Below are 15,123 nucleotides of genomic sequence, written 5' to 3'. Positions count from 1 at the left end.
TCTAGCCTGCTCTTAAACACAATACATGGAAGGTTGTCTTTCTTTGTAGGTAGAAATGGTGAAATAGTACCTGGTTAAAAAGAAACTAGGCCAGGTGTGGTGGCTCACGCCTGTAATCCCAGCACTTTGGGAGGCCAAGACAGGTGGATCACTTGAGGTCAGGAGTTCAAGGCCAGCCTGACCAACATGGGAAAACTCTGTCTCTACTGAAAGTACAAAAATTAGCTGGGTGTGGTGGCATGTGCCTGTAATCCCAGCTACTTGAGTGACTGAGGCAAGAGAATGGCTTGAATCCCCAAGACAGAGGTTTCAGTGAGCCGAGATCGCACCACTGCACTCCAGCCTGGGTGACAGAGTGAGACTCCATCACACACACACACACACACACACACACGAAACTAAAACTTAATCAGCTCACAGAAGAGCGAATCCAGTGGCCCTCCCTCCCAGACAAGAATGACTGGATGGTTAAATTCACTGGTAGTCAGGGAAATAAAAATTTTAAAAATAAAAATGGTGATGAGATATCACTTTACATCCATCAGACTGACAAAAAATTAAAACTATTGATAACTTATGGCAGAGATAGGGAATAGTTATGAAAATTTAAAGTGTATACACATATAATATGCCAACCCAGCAGTCCCATTTTTGGGATCCTATTCCATGGAAATAAAAGCACTGTTGAATATATAAGGATATTTATTACAGTCCTTGTATTGCCAAATTTAAAAAAAAAATCCCAGAAAACAAATGAATACCCATTATTACAGGTATCTTCTATGGACTATGATGCAGCCTCTAAAACTCATGAGTCTGAATTATGCCAGATGACATGGAGGGACCTCATAGGTACTGTTGAAAGAGAAATGCAGGGTGCAGCAGTGTGTATCATATGATCCCACCATCCCGCTTGTTAAAAACAGTGACCCTGGCCGGGCACGGTGTCTCATGCCTGTAATCCCAGCACTTTGGGAGGCCGAGGTGGGCAGATCACCTGAGGTCAGGAGTTCGAGACCAGCCTGACCAACATGATGAAACGCTGTCTCTACTAAAAATACAAAAATTAGCCAGGCATGGTGTCATGCACCTGTAATCCAAGCTACTCTGGAGGCTGAGGCAGGAGAATTGCTTGAACCAGGGAGGCAGAGGTTGCAGTGAGTCGAGATCACGCCATTGCACTCCAACCTGGGTGACAAGAGCGAAACTCCATCTCAAAAGAAAACAAAACAACAGTGACCCCCACCTCCAAAAAGAAAACCTATGCATGAACAGGAATTTACACATAATCATATATATATATATATGATTATGAATATATATATTCACATGAAGTATATATATATATACTTCACCTATTTAAGGGGTACAATTATATATATATAAAATCTGATTTTAGTAACACATAGGAAAAAATGTGGAAAAAACGTATATATGAGGTTGTTATATGGAGTGTGTGGAATTGCTGACATGAGGGGAGGAGGGAACCAAGCAAAAAAGAAAAGGAAGAAAGACAACTGAAAAAGATACATCTATCTGCTTATGGTTACATATTTCTACAATGCTCTGTGTGGGTGCAGATATAGCTAAATAGTGTTTTTCAAAGATTGGAGAGCAACATATGGTTAAAATGATCACATCTGAAACCATAGGCTTGGCTTGAACCAGTCTCCCCACCATCCTCCTGTGGCCTGCATTTGCCTGTGTTTATGTTTAGCTTGCAGAATGGCATCAGACAGGGCAGGCTTTTTTTCCCTCCTCCATTGCCATACTTAAAGTAAAGACTCCAGAGCTCCAAAGAGATGGACCTGTTCAGGTGGTTCATAAGCATCAGTAAGTGAGAGTACAGATATGGCAGCATAGTCCATCTCCAGGCAAGGGAATGACTCAAAGACAAAACCACTGGGTCATCCCTATTAGAAGGGAAAGCAGTGGCTGGGTGCGGTGGCTCTTGCCTGTAATCCCAGCACTTTGGGAGGCCGAGGCCGGAAAATCACCTGAGGTCAGGAGCTCGAGACCAGCCTGACTAACATGGTGAAACTCCGTCTCCACTAAAAATACAAAAAATTAGCTGGATGTGGTGGCAGGCACCTGTAATCCCAGCTACTTGGGAGGCTGTGGCAGGAGAATTACTTGAACCCAGGAGGCAGAGGTTGCAGTGAGCTGAGATCGCGCCATTGCACTCCAGCCTGGGTGAGAAGAGTGAGACTCCGTCTCAAAAAAAGAAAGAAAAAAAGGACAGCAGAGCAGAAGTGGCAGAGTATCTGCCAATCTGTGGTCATTTCAGTTTTTATGAATCACATCAAAATGGAACCACCCCCATCTTCTTCCAACACAATGCATTGGTTTTTATAGACTTAACAAGAGAAGCAAGTCAAAAAGTAAATATTCCCATTGCTGAGTGCAGTAACACCCTAATTTTACACGGCATGTATGTGTATGGTTCTGAATATGGGAATCCCCTGAAACATTCAGACTGCTTCTCTGTAGTTGAATGAGGGAGACAGACAGTATAGCTTTGGGTGAGGATGAACTAATCTACTCCAACAGTTAAGCAGTGTCTAAAGAGTAAGATAGATGACTTTCAGTTAACAGGACAGGGATATTTCATAATCCAAACCACACTTGGCACTATGTGTAAGCGATCACTGCTGTGTCACCAGAAGGTTGTTTGTTTTAGTAGACTCATGGTGGGCACACAAGGAATGGGTTGAGTTCTTACTCTGGGTCTCCTGATGTTTCCCTGTCCCCGGCTTACCCAACAGGCCTCAGAACAGATAAAGATGTTTATGTTGTTGTTTTTGAGACAGACTCTCACTTTGTCACCCAGGCTGGAGTGCAGTGGCACAATCTCGGCTCACTGCAACCTCTGCCTCCTGGGTTCAAGTGATTCTCCTGTCTCAGCCTCCCGAGTAGCTGGGACTATAGGCGTGCACCACCACACCCAGCTAATTTTTGTATTTTTAGTAGAGATGGGGTTTCACCATGTTGGCCAAGCTAGTCTCGAACTCCTGTCCTCAAGTGATCCACACGCCTCAGCCTCCCAAAGTGCTGAGACTACAGGTGTGAGCCACCGCAGCCAGCCAAAATGCTTATGTTATACGTTATTTAAAAAGAATACCAGTAGTCCACTATTCGAATAAGATTTGTACTTTCAGTCATTCCTAGGCTTCAATTCTGGTTGACTTTAACATCAGTGATTCATAGTTGTTGGCCGTAGAACCATGTCAATATATTGAATGCCATTGCCCCTGTGGGTAATATCAGTTGAATTTTAGATATTTTGATAGAGGGCCTAGATTTGTTAGAGGAGAAAGTCAAATATTTAATTCCTTAGGTGGGAACATGTGAAACCATGCCAGTGTTTTTTACTTAATATTGGCAGTATCACTATGAAAGTACCCAATACAGTTTTTTCATGAGCTCCCTTGTAAATAATATGGTGCCCTTTAGAGTAATGTAATTTTTTTAAGCTTACAAGGTTCTGATTGTTATGATACGTTTTATTAGATATGGACAAATTTTCAGGAAATGTCAACAGAGGCTTTATCATTATGTGACTCTTTAATCTGATTTCTAGGCAGAGTTTATTAGGACTGGCTTTTTAAAAATAGCTTTATTTAATTACCGTACAATTTACCTATTTAAGCTGTACAACTGGATGGTTTTTAGTATATTCACAGATTTGTGCATTCATCACCACAATCAATTTTCGAGCATTTTCATCACCAAAAAAAAAAAAAAAAAACTACTAGCAGCCACTGACTTCCAGATTCTACCTCTACTCCCAGCCCAGTCAACCACTAATCTACTTTATGTCTCTATAGCTTTGCCTTTTCTAGACTTTTCACACAAATGGAATCACACACTATGTAGCCTTTGGCATCTGGCTTCTTTCACTTAGGGTGATGTCTTCAAGGTCCATCCCTGTTGTAGCATGCATCCATACTTCCTTTTTCTGCCAAATAATGTTTCATTGTTTGTATAGACCACATTTTGTTTATCCATTTATCAGTTGATGAGTATTTGGCTTATTTCCACTTTTTGGCTTTTGTGAATAATGCTGCTATGAACATTTGTGTATAATTTTTTGTGGCAAAGTCTGGCTTTTTAGTGACTCAGTTGCCCTTTTAAATACCCATGATATCATACCTAAATAGGACTCCCAAATGTCCCTTTGCTTGGCACCTTCTGTTTAGGCACATGAAGTATCTGGATTGCCCAGAGAGGGAAAGTGGCTTCCCTGGGCACACAGAGCTAGAGAGTGGAGTGGGGCCCTGCCTCCAGGTTTCTTGCTCACAGGTTCAATGCTTTACCTATTGGTGTGGACACACGAAGACTGAAGAAGACCTAAGGTCTGCAATATGCAGCTTTGTGAAAGCCTTGCAGTCTTTTCCTGTTTGCTGTTTCTTCTGTTTTACCACTCACAACAGTGTAGTCTCGTCTGAAAGCAAAAGAACATAAGAGCTGGAATGTTCCTGAGAGATTTTCTAGTCACATGTCCTCATTATACAAGTGAGGAAACTAAGGTGCTGAGAAGGCATGTGATGTCTCACCCAAGATCACACTGTCAGTGGCAGAGCAAGGACTGGAACTTTGGTCTCCCTGCTCCAGGTCCCGGTACTCATCTACCCTGTTAGGACAAGCATCTGTTACCCAGGGACTGCATGAAGGGTGGCACTGAGCCATTTTGTGTCTCTTCTCTAATAGAATCCTGTCACGGGGCTGCTGTCAGCCAGCCATGAGCAGAAGGATGCCTGGGTGCGGGATAACATCTACAGTATCCTGGCCGTGTGGGGCCTGGGCATGGCCTACCGTAAGAATGCAGACCGCGATGAGGACAAGGCCAAGGCCTACGAGCTGGAGCAGGTAATAGTGACTGACGGCTGTATTTCGGCTGCTCAGCCGCCTTCTCCTTGAACTGAAAAACCCACAGAGAAGTAGCTGTGTGTGCAGAACTGTTTGGGTGCAGGCCTCTCCTCTATTTCTGCTATAGAATATTTTGGGGAGGCACTTAGATGGTCTCAACCTCACATTGGTCTTTCTGTTTGAGATTGGAGATTCCCCCGTAAAACAATGACAACATCCAAAATCACACCAAATAGAAAATGAATGCAACCACATTTCTTTTTTTTTTTTTGAGATGGATTCTCACTCTGTCACCCAGGCTGGACTGCAGTGGCGCAACCTCAGCTCACTGCAACCTCCGCCTCCCGGTTTCAAGTGATTCTCCTGCCTCAGCCTCCCGAGTAGCTGGGATTACAGGCGACTGCCACCACGCCCAGCTAATTTTGTATTTTTAGTAGAGACAGGGTTTTACCATGTTGGCCAGGCTGGTTTCGAACTCCTGGCCTCAAGTGATCCGCCCGCCTCAGCCTCCCAAAGTGCTCTAATTGCAGGTGTAAGCCACCACACATGGCCGCATCCACATTTCTAACCCCAAAGTGTCAATTTGTATAATTAGTTACATTTCTTTCACACATGCTTTATCCATTTTGTACATATTTATACACAAGACACCATCATAAACTGATATGTTTTTTAAAAGTCACCTCACCACAGCTTCACATTCCAAAGCATGTACTCTTCAGAGTAGTCACACTGGAAGGATATTTATCCAGACATTATTGCCGCTGCTTAAAATATTTTTGAAACTTCCCTTAAAAATACCTTTCTAATTTGAGCCATTCCAGGAAAGCAATCTTATTAATTTATGGTCACCCTTTAATTTTGAACCAAATTGGTGTTATCCAATTTGAGGGCCTATATTATTCACCATACAGGATAATGAAGTCCTTTTATTGTTTTCCAAAATCCAGAACCAAGATACCTACCAAAGATTTGCCATCACTGAGTTTGTAACAAAATAATCTGTCCCTGAACACAGGAGATATTTTCCAAGTGTTTTGAGTGGTAGCATTGAAGTAGAGAGCACTGAAATATAAAAATCATTCTCTTGGCATGAGAGCCCTTGGGATTTATCTTTGATTCAGACATTCTTCGATGGCCTCACGGTCAGTGGATTGTCTGTGACATGGTGTCTCATGTATTAACGTAGGATTATTGTTGTTATTTATAATGAGGATAATAAGAATAGTAATTGGTTACAATAAATCATATTATTCAGAAACCTTGGCTGTCACTTGCATTTTGTTAGAGCTTTACTCAGTAATTCAGTGATGGTTTCACAAATGGCCATGTTGGCAAACATTACTTTTGGGCAGGCGTGGTGGACTTAGTGTAACAAAAATAAATTACCAAGAAATGTGACATAAAGCTCCAGAGTACTACACTTACAGAAATTGTGTTGCTGAGATGTCAGCGAGGAGTCACTGAATTTCAGAGGTGGCAGACATCATCTGATCCAACCCCTTTATTTGAGATAAGTCACTTTGTTGAGATTTTTCTTTCTTTATGATGGAGTGGAGAGGACGTGAACCATCAGAACACTCACGTAGGCTCGGGACTGGCCTTTCCAGGGCAGTTGCTGGGCAGCACTGGCTTGCCAGCCACAGTGATCAGGAGGTGATTTTCCTGCAGCAAGGACCCTGGGCCGTGTTGCTGATTCTGCTTTATCTCCACAGAACGTGGTGAAGCTGATGCGAGGTCTTCTCCAGTGCATGATGAGACAGGTAGGCAGAACCCACACATGTGTTTGCCAAGTGGGCATTCCATGTCATTGTAATTGTGACAGTTAACATGCTTAAGACGTTTTGTACTTCTCAAGAGGAAGAGAAATTGAAAATATTTTGCTTACTTTCTCTCTCTCTATTTTTTTTTTTTTTTTTTGAGACAGGGTCTCACTGTCACTCAGGCTGAGTGCAGTGGCGCGATCATGGCTCACTGCAACCTCAAACTCCTGGGGTCAAGTGGTTCTCCCACCTGAGGTGTGTACCACCACACCTGGCTTTTTTTTTTTTTTTTTTTTTTTGTAGGTACAGTATCTCACTGTGTTGCCCAGGCTGATCTTGAACACTTGGACGCAAGTGATCCTCCCGCCTTGGCCTCCCAAGGTGCTCGGATTACAGGCATGAGGAGCTACCATGCCCAGCTACCTTCTCTTTTTAAAATTATTTTCAGTAACTTACTATTGAACCACAGTCTCAAAGGACAGTTTCTGAGAATCTCTTTTGAAGAGTTACGTGGATAAAAGGAGAAGCATGCTTTTTTTTTGATGGAGAAGAAAACATTTTTTTTAAAAGCCACTTCTAGAAAGCCATATATTATTGTTTATTCCATCATGTTTGTAAAAGGGTATATTTTCATTGAGATGAAATGCTTGAGTTTTAAAAACTTGATATTATTGTTTAGTGGTATTTTCAGTGAGGGGTAAATAAACCAATTCATTGAGCATGTACTGCACACAGAACATTATACTAGGATCTGCACAAATTCAAAGACGAAGACGAAACAGTCCCCACCCTCAGTCAGTGCAAGAAAAGACATAGTTGCTCTTTTCCTTTCAACATTAAGAAACAAGAAATTGAAATTTAAATAGGTTCCTTTCCTCCCCTCCTTTTCTCCCTTCTTCCCTCACTCCATCTCTCCTTGAGTATCTACCATGTGTCACAGCTGGGGATATGTAGACAAGGGCACCCTTTGGCATGACCCGTCACTCCTGCGGATGAGACTCCCCCCAGGCTGGGACATTTCAGGCAAGTAGGCGAGAAGAATCCCCAGCACAGTCCCTCTGTGCAGTGCCGCCTAGCAGCTGCCTTCCATCCCTCTGGCTCCCAAAAGTAGCAGATAAGAGCTCTAGATCCAGGTGGCTGGCCATGGCCGTGATCTCTGCCAGCCATGAACCCCCATAACTATGCAGAGCGGGCTTGCCTTCTCCCTCAGGTGGCCAAAGTGGAGAAGTTCAAACACACTCAGAGCACCAAGGACAGCCTGCACGCCAAGTACAACACCGCCACCTGTGGCACAGTGGTGGGCGACGACCAGTGGGGCCACCTCCAGGTGGATGCCACCTCTCTCTTCCTCCTGTTCTTGGCCCAGATGACCGCCTCAGGTGAGCAGGGGTTGCTGGAGCCCATTGTATAAGAAGTGACAATCCGGAAAAGGGGTGGGAGGAGGACAGGTAGCGGCCAGTGTGTCAGGCCACGTGCTGCTTCACTGCTTTAATAAAATACCTCAGACAAGGCCATTTATACAGAACCGAAATGCATTTTCTCACAGTTCTGGAGGCTGGGAAGTCCATGACCAAGGCACTACCAGGCTCAGTTGTCCGGTAAGGGCTCCATCCTCCAAAGAGGAGGACCGCTGTGCCCTCCCATGGGGGAGACCAGAAGGGCAAGAGAGCCAGAGATTCCACGAAGCGTGTTTTTTAAGAGCCTTCATCCGACGTAGGATATGTAGGATGGGAGGAGTCCTCAGGGCCTAATCGCCTCTTACAGCCCCACCTCTTAATACCATCACATTGGCCACACCTCAATTTTGGAGGGGACACATTCAAACCATAGCAATCAGTATTATAAATTAGCAGTTTACACAAAAGAAAAGCATGCTTCTCCATATTCTGTGCATTTGTTTCTGCAATAGGGCAGGGAGTGCAGGGACCCTGCCTGTAACCTGCAGAGAGGACAGTCACCCTCCACCTGGGCACCTGCAGGGTAAAGGCCGTTGAGCTGGCTCTCTTAGCTTCCCTCTGTTGAGCACACAGCCCCCTTACTGTCACTCTCTCCTAGTTCCTGGAGCCACCTAGGTCTGGTCTAACTTTGACACTTAGCTGTCTGCAGACCATCTCACCCCTCCTCTTAGACTTTTCTCCTCCAGGATCAGCAGCCCTGTCCTTTCAGCTCTCCCACTCACTACCCTGGTCACCCTCTTCTAGACACACCCTCACTTTTCCAAATTATGTTTGAACACCACCATTTCCGCCGCTCAGCAGCGTGCCCAGAGCGGGCTGAGCAGCCCGCTACTCAGCAGGCTGAGTAGGCTCACAGTTTGCCGGCGGTGTGCCTTGTTCCCATTGAAACTGGAGCTGCTGGCCTCTGTGGCAGCCTGGACGCCAGGCCTCTCTCTCTCCCACTAGGGTCTTACACCAGGTGGTCTCTCTCCCACAATGGCACGTGCCACAGATGCTCCCCCAGGTTAGGGCACTTAGCGGCTGTGTCTGGGAGTTCTTATCACCTACCAGTCCAGTCAACTGATGTGTCTGAGGCCTCCCATTCATTGCAGACTGCAAGGGTGAAACTCTCAAAATCCCAGAAATCAGTAAGCAGTATTGTTATGGCTGTGTGAATAAATCACACATTTATAAAGTTACGTTTTGGCTATGAAAGTTAATATGAGCTCACTGTAGATATTTTGGAAAATATAACAGAATACAAAGAAAAAAATTCCACTGCCAACTTTCATTTGGCTGCATCTCCCCCAAGTCTTTTTTCCTGTGCATTTTTTTACATGTTTAAGGTCACATTGTACACATAAACATAGTCTTGTTATTACATAGCATTATAACAAGCACTTCTCCCATGATATAACAAGCTCTTCATAAACATTATTTTAGTGAGTTTATCAATGGATATACCATAATTAATTTAACTATTCCTTCCTTCTTTTATTTTGCTACTGTAACTAATGTTGCAATACCAACTTTGACCCCATCTTCATTTACTTCCTTCTGAGAGTTAGATATCACTCAACGGCAACTCATATATATTGCCAAATTGTTTTCAGTTTCTAGTTAAACTTAGTTCTGATTGAACTTCTAATCTGGCTTACTAGTTAAGCTTCCCTCATTGATATGAGTCCATTTCCTATCATTTCCATAGCAGCTTCCAGAATTCATACTTTAAAAATACCTGTATTTGTTATAACTGACTATATTCTTCTGCAGGGTGGAAGGCCAGCTCCTGGAGCTGGCGACTCCCTGTCTCCCACTGGGAAAAGTATTCACCCTTCTCTTTGGCTCTCTCAAAGATAGAGACAGTGTCTCTGGTTCTTCTGGACTAAAATCCTTGCTTTGTTGGAACCTTCTCCGCATCAATCCAACCTGTACCAGAGGTCCCAAATCTCTCTCATCCCTTTCTACTCATAGGCACACACAGGAAAGTGGAGCCCTTCCTTCCTTTCCTTCTCCTTATTTTCCTTCCTTCTCTCCTTCCTTCCCTCTTTTCTGAGATTAGACACTCACTGTTATGCCTTACTTCAGACTTCATTTTTGATGCCTTTGGAAGAAAAATGAAAACGAGGGTAAAAGGGTTTATTTCCTAGTGTGATATTTGTAATTTGTGACTGGCAGCTCTCTGCAACATGGCTTCATAACCTCATTGTTTTTCTTTGCTAGGCTTACGTATCATTTTCACTCTCGATGAGGTGGCCTTCATACAGAATCTTGTCTTTTACATAGAAGCTGCATATAAAGTCGCTGTAAGTATCAACGCTGGTAGTCTTTTCCGATGTGCCAGTCAACAAAAAGAATAAAAATCATACAGTGTTTTGAGGGCCAGGCTGTTTGGGGCTCACCAAAAGGTTAGCGAGACTAGTGCTATGAGATTGTGTCACCTCCACACACAAAGTGCGTATTTTTGTCCTGGGATAGAGTTGGGGGTTTCGTGTTTTTGGAATGTACTCTGTGCTCTGTCTGAATCCATTATGCTTGTTATTTTTTTTATTTATTTTGTTTTATTTATTTATTTATTTTTAGACAGAGTCTCGCTCTGTCACCCTGGCTGGTGTGCAGTGGCGTGATCGCAGCTCGCTGCAGCCTCCGCCTCCCAGGTTCAAGTGATTCTCCTGTCTCAGCCTCCTGATTAGCTGGGATTACAGGTGCCCGCCACCATGCCCCGCTAATGTTTGTATTTTTAATAGAAATGGGGTTTCACCATGTTGGCCCGGCTGGTCTCGAACTCCTGACCTCAGGTGATCCTCCTGCCTCAGCCTCCCAAAGTGCTGGGTTTATAGGCGTGAGCCACCGCTCCCAGCCCATTATGCTTGTTTTATTTTATTTTATTTTTAATTTTTTTATTTCCATAGGTTATTGGGGAACAGGTGGTGTTTGGTTACATTGAAGTCCTTTAGTGGTGATTTGTGAGATTTTGGTGCACCCATCACCCAGGCAGTATACACTGCACCCTATTTGTAGTCTTTTATTCCTCTCCCACTTCCCACACTTTCCCCCTGAGTCCCCACAGTCCACTGTGTCATTCTTATGCCTTTGCATCCTCATAGCTTAGTGCCCACTTAGGAATGAGAACATGCAATATTTGGTTTTCCATTCCTGAGTTACTTCACTTAGAATAATAGTCTCCAGTCTCATCCAGGTCGCTGTGAATGCCATTAATTCATTCCTTTTTATGGCTGAGTAGTATTCCATCATATATATACCACAGTTTCTTTATCTACTCATTGACTGACGGGCCTTTGGTTGGTCCCATGTTTTTGCAGTTGTGAATTGTGCTGCTATAAACATGCATGTGCAAGTGTCTTTTTCGTCTAATGACTTCTTTTCCTCTGGGTGGTTACCAGGAGTGGGATTGCTGGATTAAATGGTAGTTCCCATTATGCTTGTTTGAAATAAGATCCTAACATGTCCTGTGGGATGCATATGTGCTGGCTTGAGTTGGGGCTAAAGAGGTAGCAGCATTAGCACCTTGGTGGGAGCTGGGGTGCCATGAGCATTGCCCCAACTGGGCCACAGGTAGAGGGGCTCGAGCCAGGCAGAGCCCCAACCTGGGCCAGATTTGCTGAGTATGAATGTGTATAAACTCCCTTTCCTCCGAGCTTCTGTCTGGTTTGGAAGGCAAAGCCTGAGGCACCTTTACACAGCAACCCCAGTGTGTAAAGCTCTCAGGGAAGGAGGGAAAAGGTAAAGGCTGGTTTAAAAAAAGCCACTATGGTCTAAAGGAAGGTCAGCAAAGGTTTTCTGTAAAGGGCCAGAGAGTAAATATGTTCGGCTCTACAGGCCCTAGGGTCTCTGTCGCAGCTACTTGGCTCTGCCTTTGTAGCATGAAAGCAGCCATAGACAACACGTAAATAAATGAGCATGGCTCTGTCCCAGATAGACTTCGCAAAAATAGGTGGGAAACTAGATTTGTTCCAAAGACTGGATGGAGTTCACTGACCCCAGGTCTAAAGCAGTGATTCCCAAAGAGAGGCAATCTTGCCCTCCCAGGAGATATTTGGCGATGTCTGGAGACATTTTTGGTTGTTGCACCTGGTCAGCAGGTGTTCCTGGCATCTAGTGACCCAAGACTAGGACTGCTGCTAGACATCCTACAATGCACAGGCCCCCTCCCCCCCACCCAATGACTCAGATTACCTGGCTCGAAATGGAATAGTGCTGAAGTTGACAAACCTGGTCTGAAGAAACTTGAGAAGTGTTTGTGGAAAGGGTGGGCATTGAGTTGGACCTTGGAAGCTGAGCAGAGTCTAGATCAGCAGAAGGGAGGAGATAGGGAGTTTGGGTGCAGGAATAGCTTGTGCAGTCCCAGAGGAAGGAACAGGCTCTGAGTGTGGCTGGGTGGGCTACGGGGTGCTTGAGGAAAAGGGTACAGAGGAAAGGAGTAGATTTAGGGGGAAAGCTGACATTGGAAAAGAGTAGAACATAAGTAGATCTTATGTTCCACTCTCAGCTTGTGGGTGTGTCTAAGGAGGCCAGATCATGGGGCATATGGCCATCCAGAGAGAGAGATGTGAATGTGTTCCACTAGGAAATACACCATTTGTCATTTTAGACCCTGACACAAGGGGAAGCAGCAATCAAAGCAGTTTTTGAGGATGAATCACCCAGTGCCGGGGTTGGAGGAAAGGTAGGCTGGGCTGCAGGAAGGCGCAGATGAGAAGAGTGCTCAGGGAAAGAAGCCCAGGCTCAGTCACCAGGCACGCTCGGCGGGGAAGTTGCTCTAGGATGCCCGAGTCTCAATCTCTACATTTTGAAAATGTTCTGGCCGGGCGCGGTGGCTCATGCCTGTAATCCCAGCACTTTGGGAGGCTGGGACAGGTGGATCACCTGAGGTCAGGAGTTTGAGACCAGTCTGACCAATATGGTGAAACTCCCTCTTTACTAAAAATACAAAAATTACCTGGGTGTAGTGGTGTGCGCCTGTAATCCCAGCTACTCGGGAGGCTGAGGCAGGAGAATTGCTTGAACCTGGGAGGTGGAGGTTGCAGTGAGCTGAGATTGCACCACTGCACTCCAGCCTGAGCAACTGAGCCAGACTGCATCTCAAAAAATAAAAATAAAAAAAAGAAAATATTCTTTTTTGGAGATAAAAAAATAAAGATTGAAATGTTGGCATCAGTCCTGTGTATGTTGGGTGGTCAGCTTTCAGTAGTACACATAGAATTGTTTAAAACAGCATCCCATATTTGGATTTTTTAATGAAAATATGAATTATACATTAGGTACACATGTATCAAGTCCTCTGGGTGCCAGCATTCTGAGTCAATCCCTAGTAATCGGTTTGTAAATACCACGTAGGTTCAGTGTTCTGTGTCTCAGTTGTGACTTTGGCTCCAGTTACTTGCTGAGCATTTTTTCCCCAAGAGGTAATGCTAAAAATAAGTACTAAATTATTTTAAATGCTTTTGCTGGCTTTGACTAGTTATGACCCATGTGCTAAAGTTTCTGTATTCCATCTTACAACATAATATAAGTTCAAAGGCATTGACTAGAGAGGCAGCATTTTATTCAATCTTAAGAAGATTAAATATTTTGTTCTCCATACATCCAGAGTTTCTTACAAATGAATACCTTCTAGAAATAAGAAATTCGAGAGTGTTGTGGCATGCACTTTTGTCCCACTTGAGTATTTTCTTCTAAAATTCTGCACAGAGGTCACATGAACTGAAATTGAGGAAGAACACAGTATGAGTCTACAAAGCCTCCGAGAAGATCCACTTATGTTTCAGTGTGGTTGCAGGAACATAAAGGAAGCATTTTTCCCATAGCACTTCTTATATACCTCTTTCTCCCCTCTGATTCCCACCTTTTTCTCCCCCAGGATTACGGAATGTGGGAGCGTGGAGATAAGACTAATCAGGGCATCCCGGAATTGAATGCAAGCTCCGTAGGAATGGCCAAGGTGACGGTCATCCTGTTTGTTCTTCCTTCTGCACGTTTTTACTGCTTTGATTTGGTTCCCTGCATCAGGAGTTTGGATTTAATCTGATTAGCATATTTTTCAAAAGTCAACATCAAGTATGTGAAATTCAACTGGCACAGGTACCCCAGCCACCTGAAATTCTAGGTAAAGAAGGTAGGTTTCCAATGCTGAAATCTGCCTGTGGCAGAAAGTAAGAGTGCTCCGTCCTGGTTAGCCGCTGCCATCACCCACAGGTCTAAGCTCTTGCTGTTGTTTAAGAAGCTGCATGTATGATGTCCAGTCTTCTTTTCTGGGTCACAGAGAGGACTGGAGAATATCACCACTTTGTAGGTTGGACTCACAAGTTCAAAAGTCTACAAGGTCAGTCAAATAACAATACGAAGTGAAGCTGGCCAGACAGCAAGGTGGGGGTCGGTGGAGGAATTGGGGACACTGGGAAACTTTCCCTGAAGGTACTCCGATTCAAACTCATTTAAAATACTCTTCAAGCCAAACAAAACACACCTATGGGGCAGATTCAATCTGTGGGTCACCAGTTTGCTTCTCTTGCCATAGACATGTAGTGTGCCTCCTTCCCTCCCTCCTCCAGAATGTAGTGTACTTTTTGGACAGAGTAGAGCCTCCAGGGCTATAATTTTTAAAGCAACAAAAAATATGCTCTGTTGAAGTAAACAGACAGAAAATGTACTTATTACTAAAAGAATTAACTTTCTGAAGTGCCAGATGTTCAAAGTTAACTGTTAAAACATGTGAGAGAAAAGACGACTGTGAATTTAGTGCACACACACCCACACACACACACAGCGTTATGAACTCAATTCATTTTTTGGTAGAACACTAACTTCACTTGGGAAAATGTTTTTCTGTTTTCTCTTTCTTATTTCCATAATGAGCAGCAATGTACAGGAGAGCTGTGATCCACTGAAAATAAGAATAGGGCCGGGCACAGTGGTTCACGCCTGTGATCCCAGCACTTTGGGAGGCCAAGATGGGAGGATCACGTGAGCCCAGGAGTTCAAGACCAGCCCTGGCAAAATGGCAAGACCGTCTCTACAAAAAAAAAAAAAAAAAA

At 44.1% G+C, this 15,123-nt stretch overlaps 1 protein-coding gene across 1 annotated transcript in view; it reads left to right on the top strand.

Moving 5' to 3' along the window:
* Positions 1-15,123, top strand: part of PHKA2 (phosphorylase kinase regulatory subunit alpha 2) — a 96,350-nt gene that overhangs the window by 27,485 nt on the left and 53,742 nt on the right. Inside the window, exons 2-6 of the mRNA XM_058441834.1 lie at positions 4,711-4,869; positions 6,585-6,632; positions 7,843-8,011; positions 10,292-10,374; positions 13,950-14,111. Of these exons, the coding sequence (XP_058297817.1) occupies positions 4,711-4,869; positions 6,585-6,632; positions 7,843-8,011; positions 10,292-10,374; positions 13,950-14,111 (621 nt within the window). The remainder of the gene's footprint in view (positions 1-4,710; positions 4,870-6,584; positions 6,633-7,842; positions 8,012-10,291; positions 10,375-13,949; positions 14,112-15,123) is intronic.

The sequence above is a fragment of the Hylobates moloch genome, unplaced genomic scaffold (assembly GCF_009828535.3).
Source record: "Hylobates moloch isolate HMO894 unplaced genomic scaffold, HMol_V3 SCAFFOLD_7, whole genome shotgun sequence".
Taxonomy (NCBI): Eukaryota; Metazoa; Chordata; class Mammalia; order Primates; family Hylobatidae; genus Hylobates; species Hylobates moloch.
Note: the sequence above shows the minus strand (reverse complement) of the source record. Positions and strands in the feature narration are given on the sequence as shown.